At 43.9% G+C, this 25,638-nt stretch overlaps 2 protein-coding genes across 2 annotated transcripts in view; one reads left to right on the top strand and one right to left on the bottom strand.

Moving 5' to 3' along the window:
* LOC118789165 (calcium/calmodulin-dependent 3',5'-cyclic nucleotide phosphodiesterase 1A-like) overlaps nucleotides 1–1,894 on the top strand; it is a 30,705-nt gene extending 28,811 nt beyond the window's left edge. The window contains exons 14-15 of the mRNA XM_036545490.1: nucleotides 403–690; nucleotides 1,809–1,894. Of these exons, the coding sequence (XP_036401383.1) occupies nucleotides 403–690; nucleotides 1,809–1,834 (314 nt within the window). The 3' untranslated portion in view covers nucleotides 1,835–1,894. The remainder of the gene's footprint in view (nucleotides 1–402; nucleotides 691–1,808) is intronic.
* A 4,530-nt stretch (nucleotides 1,895–6,424) lies between these two features.
* On the bottom strand, nucleotides 6,425–24,354 carry ppp1r1c (protein phosphatase 1, regulatory (inhibitor) subunit 1C). Its single transcript, XM_036546035.1, has 7 exons — nucleotides 24,107–24,354; nucleotides 22,814–22,874; nucleotides 16,998–17,035; nucleotides 16,514–16,580; nucleotides 13,131–13,346; nucleotides 8,742–8,903; nucleotides 6,425–6,734 (listed from the first exon to the last, which is right to left on the bottom strand). Exons 1-7 carry the CDS (start codon nucleotides 24,185–24,187, stop codon nucleotides 6,646–6,648), a joined length of 714 nt encoding a protein of 237 aa, XP_036401928.1. The 5' UTR covers nucleotides 24,188–24,354; the 3' UTR covers nucleotides 6,425–6,645.
* Nucleotides 24,355–25,638: the final 1,284 nt, after the last annotated feature.

Raw genomic sequence — 25,638 nt, forward strand, 5'->3', positions numbered from 1 at the left:
GCCCAAGAGGGGAGTCGAACTGGCAACCTTTCAGTTACGAGCCCTGCTCCTTAACCACTATGCTACACTGCCACTCCTTAAGACTTAACCCCTAGATGGCATTCTTTTCATATATATTTATTTGTGTGTTTGCTCAGCAGACACCCCTGTCCAGTATGAGTAACTTACATAACTTACATAGTAACTTACATAGTAGCTTACATAACCATTAAAACAGCTGAAGAAGAAATTCAGGGCAGGTGCTTTGCCTCAGGGTACATCAGTACCAAGGGCAACCTACAGGTTATGAGACCTTCTGCATAGCCTTATGCTGCACTAGTCAGAAATCAGCTGCTGTCAGTAATTCTGAAAAATGCATAAAGTCTCATGAGACTATGTCTTCTTATTATTTTTTCCCCACAGAGCTGGCGAACAAAGAGCTGGAATTGTGTGACAAAGAGGAGGCAGGGACAGAGACTAAGAGTGACGTCAGAGAGCTGACGGAAGTCACGCTGACACGGACCAGCTTCGAGATGCAGAGCGAATCAGAGTCAAAGTCCCCAAACGAACTGAACAATACCAGCTCCAATAACTCTTCCCAGAATTCCCTGGACCGGGATCTCCCCTCCCCGTCTGCGGAAGAGGGGGGCGATTCCCCGCTGTCCAGCTCGGCCGTGCGGACACACAGCTCCGAGCGGCTACCGTGGAATGGTAATACCCTCTCTTAAGCTCAGCATCCGCTGTACTGCATGTGACATTTGCGTTCTGGTGAGGTTTTGCATATGGTGTACACACCTGCGTGCAGGTGTGCATGCTAAATCTTGCTCTTATATTAGTGTACTTTGATATTCCTCGTTTCAGTGAAGGGGTGGCACAGCTGGGGGAGCCCAGGGTGTTCACTTGTGGTCATGAAACAGGGTACTGGCAGGGATGCAGGCATGACCGGTGTATGATGTCCCTGGTAGATGATGTGACTGGTGTGTGACAGGGCTGGTGATTGGTGATGGGAGTGGTGTGTGAGTTGGATTGTGTGTGACATCACTGGTGATGAGAGTGGTGTGTGAGGTGGATTGTGTGTGACATCACTGGTGATGGGAGTGGTGTGTGAGGTGGATTGTGTGTGACATCACTGGTGATGGGAGCGGTGTGTGAGGTGGATTGTGTGTGACATCACTGGTGATGGAACTGGTGTTCCGTGTCACCAGTGTCTGCTAGCTGGGGTCAACCACTGACTAATGCCAACTCATAGGCCCACAGGCTACACCTGGGCCAGTTTCAAGCTGCAACAAGTCCACTCCATAGATAGCTGAACTATCTAGAGCTATGTGTCATACCAAAGCAGTGAGGCAAATAGGATATTGGTATGTGAAGCAAAAATTAAGTATAAATCAGAGGAGCTTATATATATGTATATAATATATAGTAAGATATATATATAGTTCATATATAGTTGAAAAAGTAGAGAGGGGCAACAAGACTGGTTCTAGGCATCAAACATCTAATAGGCTTTGACACAACTTTTTACTCTCAGCAAGAGAGACTCAAGAGCAGTTTGAAGTTTTGAAAAGAATCCATAAATTGAGCTACAGCAGCTGTTTCAGACTCTGAGGACATGGGAGGAAATTAGTTCAAGATAAATTTCACAGACACTAGGAAGTATTATTTTTTTTCCGACAGTGTTATCAATGCATGGAATAGCCTACCAGGATTAATTCATGGCCAGGCTTAACACACTGCTAGATGCACTCTAGACTAGGAAAACCGGCCAGTCTGCAAGGGCTGAATGACCTGTTCTGTTCTTGTTTGGCTGGCGTGTGCTGTGTTCGCAGGGCAGAGACCGGAGCCAGCCCTTTAAGAACATGTTCCGAGCCCTCGATGCCCACTGCCACAGATTGCTTCCCAGATATTACTGTTTGTTTTGTTTTTTTTTTTGTAAATTTGTTTTTAATTTCAGTCTAATGTATTATTTATTAAAGACGGGGAGTCTGCTCCCCTATGCACCACACTACGCCTCAAGCTCATTCTTCCATTCTCCCCTCTCGCCACGAGAGCAGCGTTTTATTAGCACAGGGCTAAAATCGAGCCCAGCTTCCTCCTCCAAATACAGTTTCCACATAGAGGTCCTCGCCTCCTCTTCCTCATCTCAGTTCACACATCACCGAGGAGATCTTTGCAGAGGACAGATGATTAGTCTTGTCTGATGATTATCTCTGGCTACCTCACACTGCAGCATAGCCTGTGTTCTATACAGTATATTGACCCGAAGGAAAAGCTAGAACACAGTCTCCGTCTGGCATTTTTGAAGCTGTGCATTTTCTGATCTGCATCTCTTGATACTTGGATGAATTTATACCACGCATAAATAATTTAGAATTTGCATGGTATTTACTAAGAGTGATCATGTGCAAAGAGCACTCCGATCTGAACTTCAGTTAGACACCGCCGAAGATAAATTGTGGCTCTGTCTTTGAACTCACAGCCAATACGGGAAAGGATCAAGCAAACACAAGTCAGATGAAGCAAACACTCCAACCTGCAGAGCTGCCAGTATTAACAGGGGAAGCAAGCAAACATAACTCAGTGTCACGGTTTAAAAATAATCTGCTGGTTAAAGAAAAACAACTAACAAGCAACTACTAAGGTCAACTCTATAAGCAAAACAAAAATACTACCAAAATTAAAAAAGATGGTATCACCCAGAGAGACACTACACGCATTCTCTCGGAATGCATTTAATGCATTCTGGGCTAAATGGCTGTCCAGAAACTAGTATGCATTGCAGAGTCATTCATTTAAGTGGAATCCATGAGACGGGGGGTATGATATTTGAATGCTCTCTCTCCCTTTAACAGGCTTAAAATTTACACTGTGTCGGGATTTCAAAATTCTAGCACAGCGCATGAAATTACTGATCTCTGGATGCGAGAAAACAAAATGTACTTGTTTATGTGCACCTCATAAATTCCTGATAATTAACATAGACACCCGTGGTTTCTTTTACTCATTCCAATGCATAGTGCAACTGCAGTGATCTTCGGTTCTGCAGCTCTGACTTTCTCACAGACCAGGCCAGATTTAGCGTAACGTCAGCAGTGTCCAACAGAGCACATGTTGCTGGTGCACCCCTGCACTGGGAAATCTGTCAGCTCCCAGGGCTGAGGACATCACACACACAGAGCTGCTGCGTGCTCCACAGAGCCGAGTCTCTGCATTCAAACCGGAGCATTTTCCCAGGCTTTCTTAGCTGGCACAGAGGTTTCTAAGCATTTTTTCAACATCTGTCCCAGGCGAAATATGTTCAGCTGGGCAGGGCAAATTATTAACAAACCAAGTTTACAACCAAAGGGTAAGCACTGAGTTTACACTAAATGCCTTTGAACATTGGACTTTGCAATCAGTTTACTTGTCTTATTTTCACCATCCATTCATTTCAATTTCATATGGACATACCCGTACAAAAATATATCGAGAATATATTTTAGCATACATGCAAAAACTATATTTTAAGGGCTAAATATATTATTCAGTATATTATACATTTCAACTCCATATAGCCTGCGAATTATGTCCCCGTCACCCTTTTTGAGCTTGTCACAGACTTCATTTGAGATAACAGCCAAACTTGCACTTGGTGCTATTTAGAGCTGAATGTGAGGAAGCTGGCTGATGCTTCTCACCGAACACAACAGAGAGAAATACCAAATAAAACAAATAACCTAGTTTAAAATACAGAACAAAGCCTTGCCAAGTACCACACACTGCTCACAAAAGTTTTCCCTGCAGCACAGCACACCTGTGTTTAATGTGCCTCTGATTAGGCAGGTGTAGTTCATTAACCAATGGCTGGCTTCATAGGTCATTGCAATGACAAAAAGGTACACAATTAACAATTTACTGATTTGGATGCAGTTGATGAAGTGGGATCTGCTATTGGTAGGTTTGAATTGGATAGAAGACATTGTTAAATTTTAAATTTTAACAATTAATAATCATTCAGTTGCTTGGGGACAGGTGAAGGCCCTCCTTCACAGTGAAAAAAAGTTAATCGCTCACAAGGTTCACTGGATACAGCTGGGCAGTTGAACTAAAAAAAATAAATAAATAAATAACACAGTGCATCTGTAAATGTAGATCCCTATATTCTAATGTACCTCATGGTTCTGACAAAAGCTTGGTCAATAGAGATCTTTGAAATAACTCTGAGGAGGGTGGACATCTGACTGATTGGAAGTTTACAGTGCTGTCCACGAGGGGGCGCTAGAATCACCCATCATTCTATTATCTCCGTTTTGTATGTCAGTGTGGCCACTGTTTGCTCTGACTGTAATGTTCATGAGCGTTCTCTCAAGCAACGGCTCCAAGTTCAAGGCTCCAAGGGTTTCAAATAATGTGCAACAAAAAAAAACCAAGGTTTAAATCCAGATAAAATCAAGTATATGAAAAAAAAATGTTAAAAGATGAAAGCAAGCTCCACGGCTGGGAGAGCAGCTTGAAACACCATGGACATCATAAGATGAAGTTTAATGTCTACAACTTGGTGTCTGAAGTATATGAACGCTCAGAAGTACGGGAGTTTCAAAGGCACTGACGGAGGCGAGAGAGAATACATTTATTCATTCTGGTTATGAGAGGACAATGCGCTACGTGTTGTGAATTCATCTCCTGCTGTGCATTGCGTGCACAAATATTTCTTCTTGGATTTAAAAGAATTAGTAAATGCAAAAATTGATGAAGGCACAAGGGTCTTTCTAGGAACAGAGATATTTATTTGACATTAAAAAGACTGAAATATATACAAACCCAAACCTTAACAACAAGGTGACACTGTGCTCTGTGTCAAAATTACATATTATGACATTCAGAGTTTCTTGTTGGTGAGAAACTACCTGAAATATTTCTCTTGCCTTTACAGGTTACACAGATAAAACCATGTTGAATATAGATTTTGAGACCAATGTATTAAAATTTTAATAGGTTAAACTCAAAGCATCTATATGTTTCAATTAGTTGCTTGTTGACTTGAACAAGGTTTTCAGAAGCATATCTTTAAACACATGTATATACATCTAAAATGGTTATAAAGCCCAAAATATTAACACCTTGCTCAAAATAATTCTGAACTATTTATGGTGTTGTGCCATAGAATATTTGCATATTTCATATGGGCATCTAGGGGCGGGACAAATACATTGATTTGATCCACTCATATATGGTTCATTTCCATTTAGTTTTTTCTTTGGGGAAAAAAAGCCTGACCTTTGCTTGCAAACATGCAGACCAATCAATATCAGGCTAAATTCAACAGATTACAGCCATAAAATATAAGATACATAAAACATAAGAAAGCAATTGTTTCAGGTTAGAAAGGATTATTTTTCAATACATGTAGCCAGGTACCAAAGCAGGTAGATAGCTGTTGCTGTCTTAATGTAACAAACATTATTCAGATACATAGCAATCTGATTTATGGCATATTAATATAGATACTTTTTACAAGTAACCACCAACAAAACCTAACATAGTTAGCTTGTTAGTATTTACTGTAACTATCAGCCTAGCCAGAAGAGTACAGCTTATCATAATGTCAGTGCCAGAATTAAATTTGTTACAACAAAGTTGTGAATGAAATTTATATATGATTTTCTTTAATGCCATTAAATCAACAGATGTTTTAAAGAGGAGGTTTTAAAAAATGACAGTTTGACAGATTGCAAATGGCCAAAGTCCCAGGCCTCCATATCTATTCAGACTGAGTTGAAAGGGCTAGCTACGGGAATCAGACATGGCTGAGGCCCACAGACTTCCCTAGTGCTAGTCTGGCGATGTGGACACACTGGCTACATTAAGTGAAACCCAATGCTCCATCGCAGCCATAAAAAGAGACACATAGCACTCTGTTTTATTCAATTTCTTTTTAATGCATATTAGGGGCCATGCCAAAACCATTAGAGGTATGGCCAGGTTGCCTTGCAGGGGGCGGTCGGTCGTGTTTGGAACTCGGATTAGAGAGGGGTATGTCTCTACCGGCGGTCCCTCTCTGCTGTGTGGGGGGGCATGTACAAATTACTTTCATGTAAAAAAAAAGTTTTCCACAAATACTTGTGAAAAGTCAGCGAATGGCTTTGTTCTGGAATTTGAGCCTTTTTTCAGTAGCTCAGAGGAACCTAAACTGGAACAGTTAGCATATAGACATGTACGCTGTTATGTTCTTAAAAACAAAGATATAAGTCTCTGCGTGCATCCAGATTTTATATGGTATTTTATTATTACTAATGACACAAAAACATTAAGCTGGTATCTCATCTGTTTGTCATGTCACAACTGTAAATGGTCAAAAACAATGAAGCACATTAGCTCTGTAAGAGCATGGATGCCAGAGTAAGGTGAAGTAACTGAAGTAACAGCTAAAGAACCGAACTGTACTCCAACCACCATATTCAACAAACCCCCCTAGTCCTTCCGGCCGTTCAAAACCCTCCCCACCTCACCTGCAGCTGGAGCTCAGGGGTAGGGGTATAAAAGAAAGACGGTTGTTTCTTAAGACAAAAAAGGCATTTATCAATACCTCTGAGCCCCATTTGGCTGAAAAAGGGCACCCAATTCTCTTTTCCACTCACACGCCAGAACTGTCGACACCAGATGTGAAAATGGAGTCCCATGCTGTCTCTACGGTTTCCCATCATCCTCCTGTTCCTCCAGACCCTCCTCCTCTTCGGGGAACGCGGACTCCCTTTGCGGGTGCAGCAGCTTCCCTCCTGCAGAGACACACCTGCAGAGTCAGGGTCACCTGTACGGAAGCTCTATTGGGCCAATTTTAAAATGAAAAAGTCTAAGAGTCAAAAAATAAAAGACAAAGGCTAAAATACATTGCATTTGTGTTTGGCATTAATAAACTGTGTAAGATGAAAAAGGAAATGTCTTCATCTGAATTAAAAAAAAAGTCTGAAGTTCTTTTCACGTTCATTGCTTCCAAATGTATTTCACTCTTGCAATTTCTCTCTGACTTTGTTTCCCCCCTCCCCCTCCCCCCCTCCCTTCCCCATGGACATCTGCTCCTCTTCCTCCTGCAAAGTCAATAAGCTGTCGAACCAGCAGGGCACTGTCTGTCTGAGCAGGTACTCTATCACAGACCCCTGAGAGACGACGGAGACAGCTCCCCTCTGATATACTGTGCTTCAGAATTGCATCACAGTTCAGAGATTTGCGGAGCGCGGAGTGGAGCAGGGGACTGGGGACTGACCCAGGGTCAGGCGACAGCTGCTCCACAGCCTGACCATCTGGACACACAGAGATCAGGTGGCAGGAGCTTCCCCCTCTCTCTGAGGTACCGGGTGGCACAGAAGGAGCTGAGTCAGCAAACGGCTCTGAATGCCAGGGCTGACGGTCAACGTTATTAGGCTGAACGCTCCCTCTGTTAGTGCGGTTGGTATTCACAAGCACTTTCCCCGCTGCTGATGTGCGCCACAGTCCGATCCAGCCTGATGGCGTTCCAGTCCTGACCGCATTCCATGCTCCGCCCCTCCTGGTCAGCTGACCGACCGCAGCGCTGCGCACGGTCAGAGGCTGATGTGCAAGGCAGGTTGCCAGCATCACTGGGGACAAGGTGGTGTTTGTGCTTCAGCAGCTGCGGTACCACTGACACGCGTCCGGTGAAAACACCCAGATATGCTCACTCATCTCCAATGTGCCACTCATGACCCCATGACCCCCCCCCACTCATCACCATGACCCCATGACCTTTCAAACCACTCTGGGGTGGTGCTCATACATACGGTGCGTAGAGCACAGCGATTTCTCAGTAACATGATATAGTAAGACTGAGAACAGGAAATGAGGCTGACACAAGGATGGTCAAGTCTATTAACAGCCAGTAGAACATAATTAAAATGTAAAGAGACCAGCAGTTGCCTTCACAGAAGAAACACACACATTACTTAATATTTATGGGGATCTCTGTGGTGACGTTAACATGAACACATTTAGGTTCAGTTTTATTCTTGTGTGTGCATACTGCAAAGAGAATTTTAAGATAACACTGTAATGTCTTGTCTTTGTTTGCTGACACTGTTCATAATTAGAAGAGAGGAAGTGAAATGCACAGTGCAATATATCTTGTTTCTTAGGAACAAGAATAACTTTAACTCTATTGCTGCCGCTCAGAACGTCGGCCTCCATTCCCAGTCTCTCATACGCTTGCCAACAAAATAATTGTGAAGGAGTGCACAGGATCGCATTGCATCATATATTTTTGTCATTTAGCAGATGATCTCACCTAGAGTGACTTATAAAGAGTGGGTAGGAAGTGCAGCCAGTTAAGCGGTAGGAAAACGTTACGTACACAACACAACTGAGCATGTTTGAACAAGTGTCTGCCCCAGAGGTGGAAAACGCCGGCTTCAGAAAGTAAAAGCCCTACCATGTATTCGTTCTAGCCATTCACTAAACAAGGTGATTTCAGTAATTAGCTCCTCTACCTGGCTGAAGAGTTGTGCTAATTAAATTCAGCTGGTGTAGTGCATGGGTGGAACAAATACATGGCAGGACTTTTACTCTCTGAAGCCGGAGTTTTCCACCTCTGGTCTGCCCATTTGTCAGAGTGTTGATAACTAGTGCATACGTAACTGCACTGGATACTTAAATGCAGTACAACATAGCCTAAATTGAGATTACAGCATACCCTACAGTGCATGGAGAATGGCCCTTGCTGGTGTACTGCACTCAAACACATGGTCGAGCTCCGGCTGGTTTGGGGGCGGCCCTACCTGGAGTAAAGGGATGAGGGTGCTGGTAGGGCGTGTCCTTGCGCCTGGGCGGGGTTCCTGGCTGCTGCTCGGCGCAGGTGTCGGAGTGCGGCCGCCATCGCTGGGGGCCGCGGGGGTCTCTCCCTTCCTCCCGCGCTCCGTGGGGGTCCGTCAACTCCCTGCCTGCGGTGGCCATACACAAAGATCCTGCGTCAGCCCGGGGGGGGGCAGCACCCACAGAGCCCTGGGATCCTGCTACCCCCCTCCCTGCATCACAGTCTTCATCATAATGCCTGACACCCGGTGCAAATGCCCCGGGGGGAGGGGGGCGGGGGTGCACCAAGAAGTGTATGGAGGACATCGAGGAAACACTGACCATTTCTCTGATTTGTTCATTAGTGGATCACCTGGATTCATTTGCCTGATGATGTGGGCTTTACCAGTGCAGAGATTAGGGCCGGCCTGGCGCTATGAGAGTGCACCCCCAGACCGACTTCAGTGTACCCCCAATTGTCTCCTTACAAACCGATATCTACACGGTATTTATGACTTTTTGTGCACCCCCATGGATTGCAATTGCACCCCTCTGTATTTTCTCCTGGCTCCGGAGCCTGGATTAGGGCCATGCGTACAAGAGACACAGGATACAAGACAGACACCTTTTCAAAGCCATGCGGTTTCTCATTGAGAAATGAGGACGAATACTATCAGTCTGTTTTAGAGTATCTTGTGTATTTTATCAAGCAAATCGGTCATTACTGAAATCATTTAAATGTCGTATTTTGAAATGCCATATTATTCAACAAGCCTTAAAGGACAGCTGGCACTCTGCTCATAATGGTGCAAAATTTTGATTGTGTTATCATAATTCAACATGTTTATCCAACTGGAGATGATATTTATTGTAAATTTCCCCTGAACAATAAAAGTATAACAATTATTATAGGAAAATCTTAATCCTGAAAAAAAAGATGTGGATATACATCATATATAGACCAACAATATTTCTGCAGTCAGAATATGTATAGCGATACACAGAATAATAAACACAGAGATGCTGGTATGACACACTTGTCCAAATTCACTTCCATAAGTTGATAATGAGTGTATGTGAGGTTATGATAATGAGCATGAGTGTTATTACAGCTAAATATATGACAACTACGGGTTTTATCCAAGTTCTCTGCGATAATTAATCACTGAAAATTTGTTGAAACGATCCTGATGCAAGTAATTAGCAAGGATTCACGAATTAGAAAACATGTCATTCAACCTGTGTGTTTTTCACTGTAACAATGTATTTTTATTCTGTTGTTTTCTGGGGAGTAATACGGCACATTGTACTTACAAGTAAACTAACACGCTGTCCTATCATGTACAGCGCCCTCCATATTTATTCATACCCCTGGCCATGTGCTATAAAAGGATAAATGTAACTATTGTTTTTCTCGTTGATTTATTTTTATTTTAATTTTATACGTTAACCTTAATAGCATCGCAGAGAGAAAATTCAGATCGTTCACAAATGATGGATTTTATTCCAGAAAACACAAAAGTCACGAGTCTGATGTATGATTTGCATTTCAAAACACTTTCATTCTGATTTTTGACTTGATTTAACAGCAGCTAGACAGCTACTACACAGATAATCAATCATAATGACGACACTACTACTACCACTAATTATAATTAGTACAATAATAGTATGATGATAATGATGTAACTATTTGCTTCCAAAGTTTTGAACCGGAGGGTATCCTTGGCTGAATTTGATGAAGTGAGCTTAAACACACACATCATATACATGTTTAGGCTTCAAAGGCACCGGGTCCAGTTTACTTTTTGTGCACATCACCCTAAAGTGAGATGTTCATAAAATCTAAAGTAGAGGGGAGAGAGCAGCTCTGCAGGACTGAATCAGTTACCAGACAGGAGTGAAGTAGAAAGGGCAGAGCCATGACATCTGATCTATATAATTCTGTCCTCATAAAAATGTTGTCTGTTTCCTGATTCATTCTTACATACTATTGCCTTAGAATGGCAATTCCCTGCATGGAGATAGAGGAAAAAGCAGGAGTTGTGTATTAATATGTATTTAGTAATTCTGATGAAGAGGGGTTGCAGTACGAGCCTAAGATAGGTCAGAACTGTCACTCCTTTAGAATGGTTTCTCAGCTTGAGAGAAAGAGTCACGCACTTCCATCTCCAAATATCATTTTCACTTTAGCTCAGAACATTCTGGAAAAAATGCAAATGCAAGGTTCTGTTGCTGTAAATTAATTGAACGCAAGATATTTCTTTAAAATAATCTATTCATTTTTATTACATTTCTTTTCACAGAAGAACAACATTCCATATACAGATTGAATGGACAACAAGGCTACTCTTTGATAGATACCACAGAAAAATGACAAGTATTTCTGATCTGGAGAAAGACAAGCACTTTGAGGAGTGAAACTCGCCGCGTTGTAGAAAAACAAGAAGATGTGATTGCTATGCCTTATTATTATTAAACGAAAACTCTGATTTATGTAACTAGAAAAAAATACGGTGCGCAGTGAGAAAGATAAGCCTTAATAGCTCGTTATGGGCTCCGGTAGATGTTTCCAGAGAAAGGCTTCCGTGTGTGATACAATACTGCGAGGACAGGCCAGCCGCAGGAAGGAAAGGACAGAAGCTGGCCTGGGTACGCTAGGCTATCGAGAGACAGACGAAGGACTCGGCAGCGGTTCCTGCTGACTCTCTGACACCTCTGACCGCTCTCCTGTACAGATATGTTAAAGTAATAATAACAGATGGTGACAAGAGGAGAAAGAAAATAATAACAGTGAAATTATCAAAAAACGTGGAGGGAGAGAGAGAGGAAGAGAGAGATCAGACATGTTAGCAACACTCGAATTGTACTGAATCGTTAGTATAGTAAGCCATGTTGGAAACTATGCCCCAGAGACAGTGAATACATATATTGGATAGACACATGCAGAAGGGGAATCCTTATATAAGGGCAAATGGTGTAACCCGATATGGTGTCAGGGAAACCATGTTTATACCGTGAATGCATTACCGCAGCTGTACTTGAAGAGCTTGCTAAAGATCTATGTCTTTGTTACATAAATGTAAAGGCTTATCCATGAGCCTACTGCACATAATACTGCTCTTGGAATTCACAAGGAAGAGCACAAGTAAAACCAGACACAAACACACACAGTGTGCATTGCTACTGACAAATCGTGGAAGGCTGGTGGCGAACACGTCACACCGAACTGGGGAATGGTGCTATATGTCAGTGCGCGAGGACTACAATTCAATTTCTGAGCCATACAGGGCTGCGCGTGAGTCACTGACGATGCCGTATAGGGGTGTAAACTGCTTACCCCAGCTCTGGGATGTACCAGGTGTTGCTATCGTGCTGACAGCTGTGAGACGGTTTGTGGATGGATTCAGTTTATTCCTTGTGTGCTTGCCACAGCTCAATCAACTCCTCATCTCTGCTCTGCCCTTCCTGTATTCTCCCGTGAGTCTGGTGCTCACAGCTTCTGTATGGTATATTTTTCGATCCATGGCTCCCTCACTGCATGTAGCTATGGCTCTTACAGTAAAGAGTGAATTTTTTTTTTTTTTTTGTCAGCATGTTACATTATTGAACGGGTTCTCTTATTTTTCACTGGCTGTTGCCAGTCCCTCGGTGCTTGTGAAGCCCTGCACTGAGCATCAATCGGCAACAATTTCAAAACCAGTTGATATCCACTCCCAGCTTGCTCAGCACTCAAAAGAGCGATCATTTTTGCTCTTAGGAGCCACACGGCACTAGCCAAGGTGTTAAACTGTGCTGCGATTTTAGCGTCCGCATGCTAAATTTCACTAAGGATAACGCACACTCTAGGCTAAATTGCAGCTAATATCATAATTTGTGTACGAGGCATTACGGTGATCTTTGAACATTTATATCATTCTTTTAAGTATATGCAATGTAATCTTCTCAGAAGTCCTCGTTTTGCCTTTGAAGGATCCAGAGAGGTTGCTTGCAGTTAACAATGCAGAAAAAGAAGGATCAGTTACAGTGCAGATATATGAATGTGTATGTTCAGAGATCACAGTAACATGAAGTGTTCTCATTGGATCTCATTGGCATCCTCACCTTTGCTCCAGGTACCTTGGTACCTATATGTAATACCTGCCTACCTATCCTCAATCCCAGCCTCCAACATTGATTATAAAGATTCTGATCTGGGATGAGTTAATAAGGGAGGAGGATGTCCATACTCTCCCCTTCAGACTCATGCTGACTGTGGGTTGTATTTAATAAGGGAGGAAGATGTCCATACTCTCCCCTTCAGACTCATGCTGACTGTGGGTTGTATTTGTACTGTGGGGGGAGAGGTGAGACAGCCCACAATACCCTGAACTTACCCCCAGCACAGCTGCTGTCTGGGTTTTCCTCAGTACCAAGCTGCACACTGACAAAGGCCTCGTTGCCATTGGGCTCCGGGCAGTTGTGATTGGCCCACTGGGCTGCGTTGCCATAGTGCTGGGCCGTGATTGGACTGAGCGAGTCAAGGCTGTCAGAGAGCCCCGCCTCCTGATGCTCCTGCTTCTGAAGGTGCTGCTCCACCACCAGCTGCAGCTCTGCACTCAACAGGGGAGACAACAGCGCCACACATGGACAAGTACTGCCATGACACCTTCCTTAAGGACCTCCTCACTTCGCGGGGACAAAGCTGAGTTTTCAAGGCAGTGCAGATTTGAGTCTTTTGGCAAAACCCTAATAAGCTTTCTCAGTGATATCAGCTACTTCAATAGCAAATTTAATAAAACAAAGAACATGACAGTGGCATTTTACTCTTTAAATACATTTTTTAACTACGTTAACAGCCAGTGATTATTTATGTTCTCTTTCTTAGCAAAACAAGGGATGTAAGCATGCTATTCAACTGAATTCTGGACAAAAGCGTGAAAGTGCAAGCCAACCAAAGAGAAGCCATGCAGTGAAAGGAAGCAGTCACCAGCCTGCTGACTAACACTGCAGCTCATTTCCAAACCCTGCACTTTTGAAAAATTGAAAGTGCTGGACATACATTGAACTGCTTATCTGAGCTACTTTTTTTAATGTGTGTCGGTCTTTTGTTGCTGAGATTCACTCTGTTGAACTCCTGGTCCCCCAAGCTTGCATGGCCCTGAAAAACTACCACTGCGACCATTACATTTGCCTGTGTGAACTCCTGTTGGAGACAGCTGTACTTACTGGATCTGAAATCCACCACAGCTCATAGCCACCAGGTTCTATACAATTGCACAGTTGTCTGGGTAGTCCAGTTTGGTCCAGCATTAAGTGTCCCAAACACCTATGTGTTTACACTGGACTTATATAGACCCATACAGACAAAGCCTACATTACAACTGACTCTACATCTGCACCAATGTCCAATTCATCAAAGAGCTAAATCAAGGGTTAAAATTTGGGTCCTGCTACACATTAAGTGCTCCTGTTACCTGTGTGTTTACACTACTACTAATAGTATACTGAACAGTATACTACTAGTAGTAGTACTACACAAACAGGTTTGACAATTACAACTATCCGTATGTACACAATGGTTATATTGCTAATGCAGGTACAGTGTAAATGTACATGAATATTCAGCCCATTTGTTGATGATGGGACCATCAGGTCAAAGTCCGCCTGTCATTATACTGCCAGGGAGAAGGAAAGGCTACCATCACTCAGACAGACCTCCAGATCTCTCTGTCCATAAAGCGAGGAAGTGTGGAAGTAGGTTTTATTCCAGGAAACGCTCCCTGTATGAGTCAGCGATACTTTGCGCTTAGCCAATGTGGGCTCTCAAAAACCCCCTATGCTGGCAGTCTCCATCCGCCATCGCAAGGAAAGCGGCTGAACAGAGATAAAATATGCTCACGCGTGGTGTCACGCCAGCTGTGGACTGTGATATAATAATGGCCTAAGTCCAGCTGGCTTTCTGATGACATCATTTGACAAGAGCATTCCGTGCCACATGAGATTCCAATCAAAACTCGGGGGATTTGGCAGAAACATCCAAATCAATAAGCTTAATTATTTGTTCTAAACATGGCCGCTTCTTCCATTGAAAGCATTGAAATGGAGAAAGCTGACCTGACCTGCTTTGTAAGAGCACCCACCAGCCCTGAATGCAACAGTGAATAGCCACATTCCTGGGCACTGGACTCAGTGGGGTGTCAGGACTCATACAGAAGCAGGAAGCCATTGTGTTGGAAATAGCAGCAAACCCCAAAGACTTCACTGTAAGACAGCTGTGTGTTTGTGGTGCATGTCTATCTGAGTGTGTGTGTGTGTGCGTGTGTCTATGTGTATGTGTGTATCTATCAGTTTTTATGTTTGTGTGTGTACTGACCATTAGAAATCACAAATGTCAGGCAATGCCAGATATTGCATATCTGTATTATTGAACAAAAGCAGTGCTGGGTCAGGTAAATGATGGCACAGCACTCACAAACATCAGATGTGTCAGGGGTTAGGTGCATGCTCTTGTATCCCGTCCTCTCCATACATAATCCAACGGCTGAGCCGAAACGGAACCACCATATCTAGTACACTATGTCCTCCCCATGTCTGCAAGTCTCCGACAAGCACTCACAGGTACTGAACGTGCAGACAAAGCATGACACCTCCTGAATACGCAGTTACTATGATTGGCCATCTGACAGTACAGAGATCAAACAAATGTCACTGGGGCCAGCTGAGGGTGGTGCAGTCCAGTGCTGAGTCTGAAAGTAACTGTCTCTGATAACCACAAGTGCAGCGGTCAGATAACCACGATTCAGCAGGAAGTCTATGTTTCGGTCAGCTAGAATACAGATCTAATCTATAAAAACAATGCTGTTATGTCTCTGTGGCAACACCTTGGTATTAGTCTTATTGTCACACAGTGAGAGAGTTTGTTAGCGAGCCAGATTATTGATTGGTTTTTACATAGCTGATAGCTGATAACTGTAGATGTGGGGAATTCTGCCATTTCCCTGCCAACCACATCTCATGGTTCTAAATGGTTCATCTAAAGACACACGATGTCGTCCAAAACTACAGCTCAGAAACACATAATGTTGTGTATATTATCTGTTGTGTAGTGTTGTGCTCTCGGCTGTTTAGACGTCGCAGACAAAATTCCCTAAGGAGACAAGTAAAGTAAAATGAGAAATAACAGAGTGCGCATTAATGCTTTTTGAATTTTGCTACTGTACATTCGCACGTAAGCCGCAGTCCATACCGCATTAGTGGGCTCCTGAACATTTCTGAACACATCTGAGTGCACAGAATAATCCCTAACTCTGATGCTCTGTTTGATACTGTGGCTGATGCTGTGTCATGATTGGAACTGTGTGCTGTGCACAGTGATAGGACTTCTTCAGCACGTTACAGAGACCCTTGACGACGCTCCCAAACAAGGCAATGCTGTCAGTGTCAAGGAGAAAAGTGCAAGTGCAAACCAAGTTCTCAGGCCAAAACAAAAAGAAAGCGTGTTTGGGCATACAGGCAAAAGAATAAATCCACATAAGCAAAATGATCTCTGCACTTCGTGTGCTGCAAATAAAAACCTCAATCAATAAAAAAAAATCACCTTGTGTAATGATGAGGTCTACCTACAAGAAATGGCAAAGATGCACTCAAGAAAGCAGTGGTGACACACGCGTGTTCTTGTAGATGGAGCTTCATGTAAGCTGCGTGTGCAACAACAGGGAGCCGACGCCCCGGCGTCTCATGCAGTGCATGATGGGAGACGAGCCCCCGGGCGGTTTACCTTTCATAGTGGGTGGGGTGTAGACGCTCTGCTTCCTCTGGGCGGGGGACGGCTCGGCACTCTGTACCTGGCACGGGGAGTGGAAAACATCGGCGTGAGAGGGTTCGGTTTCACCCATGCTATTTTGGGACGGGACACGCCCCCGCCAATCAATAATAACCGCATCAGAGCATCCTCCGCTGAAGAGACACATCAAGGGGGAAAAAAACACACACACGCGTGCGTGCACACACACACACACACACACACACACACACACACAGCCTGTCTGGAAAGTGCACTAATAAAATGGAAGCTAAGGAATGGCCTTTCACATTGCAGCGGGCAAGGAAATAGCAACAGCAATCCAGTACAGCTCTGCCAGAGGGCTGCCTCAGTTTAGAGGAGGGAGGTGGTGTTCTGTTGGCCAATAAAATCAAAGTGAATCTAAGGGTGTCTGGACCATTTCCCCCCTGTGTCACAGAGACGACAGCGCGTGGCTTACCTCCGCTTGGCTTCCTGTTGTCCCTTTGTCATCCCCTTCTAGGGAAAAAAAATGAAATTAGTCATGTGAATCATTGATGTTTTTTATTGCTCTTGTCAGAGCGCCCCTTTAATTTTAAACCCTCACTTTAAAAACCAATCACAGGCTCGGCTGGCAACACAAAGAGTGCATCACCCTGTTTTAATACGATAAAGTTGATGAGGCAATAAAATGATACGCACAAAGAGAGCAGCACTGGTATGCCCATTAGGCAGGTGAGTCACATATGTAGCACTGCACCTGTCGTAACTGTCTCAAACTAGCCCACGCACTCTCAATCTCTCAAAACAACAGCCAAGAGGAAAAAAAAACCACAACATCCTGGTAGAATCACTAATTGTTGCTACTGAAACAAAAAGAAAAGACAACTAAATAGTTATGAGTTATGATAGGAACACAGCGTTTCACAGCTCAGTCTGTAGACGTGAGCAGCTGTGGGTTGAGAATGACCTCCTGCTCTTGTGAATGCTGGTGTCCGTCTCCTATAGCCTGTGGCATTACAGACCCTATGTAATGTTCACTGGGTTACTGGCTCAATTATTCATCCTCTCTGGCAGAGTGCAAAATCGACTGTCTCAGTCAGCAGAAGCATTTATCTCCCCCGCAACAAAGCTTATCACAGGCAGGAACACAATTAGGCTGGAGCACCAGGCAAACCCACGGATAAGTGAGAACACGGTGAGGAATCACCGATTTGCCACGACACGACAGGGACACAGCGATGAACCAGAACACAGTGAGGACCTAGCGATGAATTGACCCCTTCTCCTTCCTTACCACCCCATCACCAAGCGAAACCATCCTCTCGTAATCCTCCCTAGGCACACATCCATGACATGCTCACAAATGTCATTCATTTGAAATGAATCATGTTAATATTCAGGACAACAGAAAAAAAAAAAACAATAACACTGTCTATGTGTTGTATCTGGGTATAACTTTGAGACCCGTGGAAAGCACATCTGCCTGGGATTGAAACTTGATAATGTTCCCTGAGTGTGTGGACACAGGGTGAGAACATGGACCCCTTTACCTACATGATGACATCACAGGATCTTTATCTTTGGAATGTTTAAAAGGTTCTGCCTTCAGTTTTATTAACAAGTGGGATGATGTACAGACTAAATACATTGAGCAGAGACCTTTTGGCCTGTGAACGTTACTTGCCTTTGAAACTAATTTGTTCTGGCCTAAAATAACATCCATCTGTTATTCATTCCTCTCCTCATTGCTGTGCATGCCATGGTAAAGAATCACTCCCTAAAGATCTCACATCTCATGTGCTACATCAGGTTTTCAATGTGGAACACAACAGAAAAAAGACACATATCCCGTGAAGAGACCGCACACACTTGGTACACTTACAACACTTGATATGATACTGTTGCTATAGTAATTTAACGGTGCTGTTTAGTGAACAACCTAGCTAACAGGTGAACTTTTGAAACATCATTGTTTATTTCATGTTACAATTACAGAATAGGGTTGAAATATTGGCATTCTACAACATCTCCCTACTTCAGTTTGCTATAACCATTAATTTAAGCATGTCCAAGTGATGTACCAATAGAATGTACGAAAATTCCATTTAGGCACGGTATACCAGGGAATATTGTTATGGCCGGAACACAGACTGTGTTGACCTAACTGGTTTACAAACTCTATCTAGTTAATATGTCTGCAATAAAGGTCAACTGAGTCATAGGCAAATTTGTGTTAAATAATTTAAAGTGGATGAATTAAGCACGGCAGGATAGAATTCCACAATCAATCAATGCTGTTTGTGCCTGTGCAAAATGATACTGAAAATTGCATAATATCCCAGCCTTTGTACATGTAAATACAACTGACAACACAGTAAGCATGCCTGAGTCTAATTCAGTGAAATTTCCTGTGTCAAAGGCAAGTAAACATTGGACGTTGCAACAGAGAAATTACGCAGCATGATAAAAACATGGTTTTAAGCCTTCAGAAGGGGCATTTGAGTCTGACAAGATATAGCCCAACGCTCTGCTTTGGATCAGAGCGAAATGCCAGCGAGACAGAGAGCGGCTTGTTCTCAGAACTCTGTCTCGGACAAAGAGGGTCCCACGCTGCCCACCCACTGTGGGTCTCCCGAGAGTCACACCACACGGCCCGCAGTCACACATAGGGTACGAGCGCGGCCACGACACCGCGTCAGTACAAGGACAAGCGCCACGCAGACCGGTGCCTCCAATCTTTATCGCACTTCTCAACTTGCAAATTCAGCTTCAGCCTGAGAATGGTGTCTGAGGGGAGCATTGATGTTTACTCTTGGGTGGTGTAATGGTGACGCTTCATAAACCCCATGAGGGGAGGAGCCATCATATGATGTCGATCAATGGCTTGTAGAAAGCCAATCAACAGACTTTGCTTGCTATAGTAGATACTGTAGATGGACAGCGTACATAACATGTACACATAACAATGTATATAATACATGAAGATGCACAGTACTTGTAGTAATAGGTATAGTGATGAATGGAAAGGCTTTGTACTTGCATACACCCCTACTGTCAGGTACAAATATTACAAATGATTATGTATTGCAAGCATTGTGAAGAGTATCAAATACAAATATTAGGATCACACACGATGCCCTCACTGTTTTCTGTAAAGTGCAAAAGGACTCAATCTCAGTCAACAAGCACGAGACAAAAACGGGCAAACAACGACATGAAACACGCATCACACAGAAAAATACAAAGAAAAACAGGATGGAAATCCTGCCCTTGAATACTCAGTAAAGTGGCTGAATCCCTAGCTGAAGGCTTCATGGACGCTGAGCTGGCTACCTTCACATAGGTTTATTGCACTGTAAGAATTGTGGATGAACCTTTGTTACAGAGAAAAGAATATACACGTGTGTCTTGTCCATTATCGATGAGCACAGCTTTTGGCACAATTAAAGAATGATTTTATCTTTGCTCATCAGCTCTGAATATTAGCCATCACAGGTCCTACAGACTTGCTAAACACACTTTCTACTCTTGCTGTTATGAATATGTGCAGCTCTGCTGTGGTACATGAGGGATTCATGTCAAATGTGTGAGTGTTAAATCATAATTTAAATCTCATATTCTCCAACAGCTGCTGTGTACTGCTGTGGTAAACCCTTGGACTGTGTGTTTGCTCACTGAGCAAATGACACCATTGATAGGATGTGTGGGATGAACAGCAGGTTCAACAGTTGTGGGTGCCTGAGGTCGTTTGTTTGACCTTCCTCAAGGTCACATGGGCACGTGATTACATGTTCAAGGTCACTGTGTCGTCACAGTTTTTCAACAGCGTGAATGGCCCAAGTTGTTCCCTGAAGTCCAAGCATCCCACAGAAAGCTTTTTGGAATTATTCCACCAGGACCTGAATTCAAAATGGCCGTATGGCCTGGAAATCTGCATGCTCTATGAGGCACCAACAGACCATCCGGTGAGATGAAGGCCACTACAGTGACCCCTAAGACATCACAATAGGAATTTGATCCAAGTGAGATTCCATACACAACAGAGGATTGTAACAATGTTGCCAAACAACAATGCTCAGTACCGAGTGTGACGTCAGAGCTTCCAGAACATTCCAGAACATTATTGTGAATGAACGACTTAATTAAAGCATTAATTAAAGTGAAATAGTGAAAAAAAGGTAACCACCAAAATGGTATTAAGTTCTTTCCAGTGTCAAGCAGCTCTGTGTCACAAAACTGACATTAGTTCTCCTGCTTTATGAAATAGAAAAATGTCTTAATAAACAAAAGTGGACACACTGATGCAGTCCTCTATACCACACACTTTGATACCATTACACACTTTACTGAAAAACTAGCCAATCACTGTCCCTCCAGAAGATCCTCTCATGCAACAAGGATGCATTCATACACATTTAAACTGGCTTCAAAGGCTGGATTAAACCACATGGTTGCTCTTGTTGAAATGCATCTACTTATTATCAATTTAGACCAATTTTGCCTGAGCTAGAGCACAAAGACATCAGAGCGTGCGTAAGAGTTTAACACACTGGACATTGTTTTTGCGGGGCCATTCCATCTTTTTGAATGAATGCTCTTTGATTGCTTGATTATGCATTTTTTTCTCTTCTCAGACACAGTTTGTTTTCTTTTTTCTTTTTGCAAAATGTGCTGTCAACGTTTTCAGCCTGACAGTCCAGGCAACGCATGCTTGCAAAGCTCGACAGCTGCTGGTTCACTGACGCTGTGATTTTGCAGCAGAGCCCCACGCACAGCAGCCAAGTCTGGCTGTTAAACACAGAATGTTTAACAAAGAGTTTCACCAAGGTGACCCAGCAGTCAAGGCAAGCGACGGAACTCGGGAGTAACTCTCCTGTGTGGGGAAGAAGCCACATTTAGCACAACCGGCAGCAAAAAAGTGGAGTTTAGCCCATTTTAAATGTAGGCTTGAGTGATCCTCCTCACGCCAATGATCTTCACTCCCTCTTTGAAAAGTGAGCCTGTTGCAGCTGATTGGTCCAAACTGAGTTGCTCGTGCAAAAAAAGGATAATATTGTCTAACAGCCTTAATTTACATCAGACTTATACAATACAGCTGTTCTACACACAGGAACAGGGACTAAAGCCGGCAGGTGTCTGATTCAGCAATCAAATCTCATTTGCACACATTGTGGTGTCCCTCCAGTTTTCTCAGAGACTGTGCGTTCCGCGTGACTGTGTTCTGATTGGTGGCCATTCTCAGCTCCTTGCATCTCCTTCTGAAGAAGAGACTACAAAGGAGCAGGTCAAGACGTGGCCATGGCAACGATTCTGATGACTTTGTAAATGAATACATTGTTGCGTTGTTGTATTGTTGCGTTGATTCCATCAGGGACCCCTCTGACACGGGCAAAAACGTCACAGAGTCAAAACCCAAGGTTAGATTACAGCTTCCCCTCCTCCTGCAATTTGAGACACGATGTTTTCCCACTATCGCATACTGAAATGATAACAGGAACCCATTCGTTCAACAAGAGGGTGAGCAGAAAAAAAATGTTCTCACGAAAAATCTGCATTAAAAATTTCTCCTCTCATTGTTTTTGTATTTTTATGGTTTTTATTTCACGCTGGAATTAAGTTAAATTCCATTTTTCCCTTTCCAAAGCCCACCTAAATCACCTCTATGATATTATTATGCTCAGTTGTTTTGGCATACTGTCCTTATGCACAAATCCCACTTTCCCAGCATTCCCAGATATCCCTAGGAACATAATGACCATGACAGTCTTTATCCCCAAAAGACAGCAAACTATGACCAGGACCTCTGATGGCCTCACAAATCAACATGTGCTTTCTATTACTTTGCAAATCCAGCATAAAGTCACAAACATTTCATAAATACCCATTTAGAAAAGAATCTCTAAAATCTTATAAAAGGAAACATTTGGTGTTTTGTTTGAAATGTAGGCTATTTATGTCGCAGTGTAGGATGATCGCACAGCTACAGCAGGGATAGCTTGGTCTGACTTGCAGAGAGTGGCATTTTATGTATTCTCTATGTATTCTGACCCCTGACGAAATGGAAGGCCAGTCTTGAATACACAGATCTACTTGGCAGGTACACCAGTGTCACTCTCGCGGGCTGGAGTCAGAGTGCCGTGACGTTCGGAGATGAGACGTGGTGGGGATTTTTCCACTGTAACCCAAGCGGCAACAAGCACCCATCCGCATGCAGGGTGGACGTTGCAGGGTGCTCTCCCAAGACTAATTCCACCTCAGCGAGCTTTCCGCCAGCAACCTTCCACTGCCCCTTACCTGCGGCAGGTGCGTCGTTGTAGATCACCAGCGTGGCTGGTGTGGGTCTTCTTCGGCGAATCTGGGGAAGATGGAGGTGAAGGTGAGAGGTGTGCAGAGAGGGCCGCTGCCTGTCAGTCACAATATCAGGGGCTTGCATGTCAACAAAAAACACATGTGGGTATTAGCCCTCACTGTCATTTCTGAAGGGCGGCCAGGCTGTAATTTTGACTGAATCTTTCCCCATTGTTGTACTCAAGTGTACTCAAGTGATACATTTAAGGAGGCGTAAGCTTATCTGGGTGGAACAACAGACCCTCTTTGATCTGAACCCCTGATATTTGTCATAAGTTAGGACAGCAGAGTTAATTACATTTTATCCACAGAGTCCTCGTGACATCATTAGGCTCAGGTTGCAAAGGTACGGACCGACCGTTTCAAATACGCTGCAGAATGTGTGCAAACATGCCTACCCCAGAGAGCAGACAAGGCGCAGCGCTACATTCCCATAACGCCGCCACCACGCCGCCCTTCACAGTTTCACCGGTTCTCTGATATTCTCAAGGTCCAGTACAGCTCGTCTAATAGCACAACAAAAGTCAAGCAAGTTTTTAGCCGCTGTCCAGGTTTTGGGTACGAAGCAAGGTATTAATCACCCACGGGACATAGGTTTTGGGTAAGAGGCTGAGTCTGAGACAAGTGAATGCCCATGGGATATAAAAAAGGCATTTCAGCATACAATATCGTACATGGGGATTTTGTGTAATCTGACCCACCCTAATGGTAAAAACGATCTTTCAAACAATTCTGCTCTCTAGGGCGTACACTCTCACCCTCATACGCATTCAAAACATGCCTCACAAACTGTCAGACACGCTATGAAGCGACTGCACCAAACCGCTTGTGCTGCGTAAAGGTTCAGGTGGTTGAGATACCCCAAATTTTACCGCAAACAATTCTCCTCAGGCCATGAATTCATTACGCTTGCACCCATTTCCTCTCAGCTCATTTGTTCTAAGTTGGGGTAAGTAGGGCTTCTCACAGCCCCGAGCGAGCCGGGACGATTCTGAAGTCTCTCCCCCATCCAGTGACACCTTAAACTAGTCACTGTCACAACACAATCACACGGTCTCTGACTACCGCAGCCAAAAAAGTAGGTAAAATCTGTAATTGCGTGCACACACAGCCAAATGCGAGGCAAAGCAATTCATCCACGTCTCGACAGGACAAACCCCCCACAGGCTGCCAGCCTCTCCCTCTCAAAGGGCTTTTGGCCCCCTGCGGGCCGAAAAAGAAAGGGTCGCCGTCACTCACGTGTTCCGCTGCCTGGGGGTCCAGGTGGCTGTGGAAGAGGGGCACGGCGAACTGGATCTTCTTGGGGCTGTTGGGCTCCATGGTGCTGGCAGGGAGAGAGTGCGGCTGCTGGCACACACAGCAGCTCACAGCAGCAGCAGCAGCAGCAGTGGCCTCCTCTCCTGCCCCTCCTCACTCACCCTCTGGCCGCTCCTCCAAGGACCTCCCGCCTTTCCAGTGCTCCTGTCAAAGAGACTACCGCTGCCCTGGCTGCTCCGGCCCAGACTACCAGCTCTCCGGCTCCTCTCGCTGGTCTCCGGGTGGGCCGGCCGTCCCGGGCAACACCGCAAGCCAATCCCCTGGCCGGGTAATAATAGCAGCCCACTGGAAAGTGCAATATAAGCTCCCATTGGGGCCTGCTGATGCTGCCGTTAATTATTAATGAGACGAGTTCAGGAAGCATTTCTTTTTTCTTTTTTTTTTCCTCTTTCCTCTCTCTCCCTTCTTCTCATTCTTCTTTTTTGCTCTCGGTAGATCTCCCCTTTTCTGAGGTGCGAGGACCTTGAGAAAGGAGAATGCATTTCATAATTCATAACGCAGTCGATCACCGTAGCACATCATTTACGAATTCTCAATTATTAATGGGTCCGTCATTTTTTTGTTCTTTTTTTTTTGTTGCAGTGACGGGTACTCGCACCACCTTGGGTGCGGAGCGAGTTTTATTTTTAGTTTGACGAACCTAATTCTGGGTTTAGCGCAGTCATATGCAGAGAGCAGGTATGCATTGCCAGGATCCACATTTTTGTAGCAGCGTGAGGCCATAAATACCCAGGATTTGACACACGAAAAATGCACCCTCAGCACACGTATCGCACACTTTTACCACAGAAACAAGCATGCAGTCGCTAGCAGGGAGGGTAAAGCTTCCCGTTACGCCCTGGTTTTCAGGTAGTGAACGGAATAAGATCCTCATTCTCTCTGGGTAGTGTGGGAGAAGGGCAGTGAGAACTCACATACCAGCCAGCTTCACACACACATCCATCAGGGTGACCAAACTGACTGATACTCACCAGACACGCTCCTTGAGTGTGCCCAATGGACAGACTGACAAGCAACCATTCCTCCTCCATCACCTCAAGAAATACAGTATTGAGTCTCTAAACTATAACTAACACACATCAGATATTAGTGAATGGTCAGTCTGTGGGTTTTAACTGTGCTCTCCTTAACAGCGATCTGTTGCTACTTCCCTCCCCGGCTATCTGTATGGGTTATTTATTCATGAAAAATAGTATTCAGTGTCTTAGGTGCAGTACAGGAGCAATACACAGTGAATGTCAAAGGTTTGTTTGTGCCACTTCTAATGTGTTGTCCTCCTCTTCTGTTATGTGAATCTTCTCATCTGTGATTTGTTTAAATTATTTAACCTTTGCTGTCTGTAGGGTAAGATGCACTGGATTTTAAATAATTAGCATATGTGACTGTCATGCTGAAGCATCTTCGAGAGTAGCATATTTATGCATATATACACATTATATATATGAAAAACTGCA

This window comes from Megalops cyprinoides, chromosome 14, assembly GCF_013368585.1.
Source record: "Megalops cyprinoides isolate fMegCyp1 chromosome 14, fMegCyp1.pri, whole genome shotgun sequence".
NCBI lineage: Eukaryota > Metazoa > Chordata > Actinopteri > Elopiformes > Megalopidae > Megalops > Megalops cyprinoides.

Excerpts from the sequence above, each read along its gene's own strand:
- ppp1r1c (XM_036546035.1), bottom strand. The coding sequence starts at position 24,187 with ATGGAGCCCAACAGCCCCAAGAAGATCCAGTTCGCCGTGCCCCTCTTC. Across the intron at positions 13,347-16,513 it reads CACCCCACCCACTATGAAAG|AGCTGCAGCTGGTGGTGGAG; the intron begins GTAAACCGCCCG and ends TGTTGAGTGCAG. Across the intron at positions 8,904-13,130 it reads AGACAGCAGCTGTGCTGGGG|GCAGGGAGTTGACGGACCCC; the intron begins GTAAGTTCAGGG and ends TGGCCACCGCAG.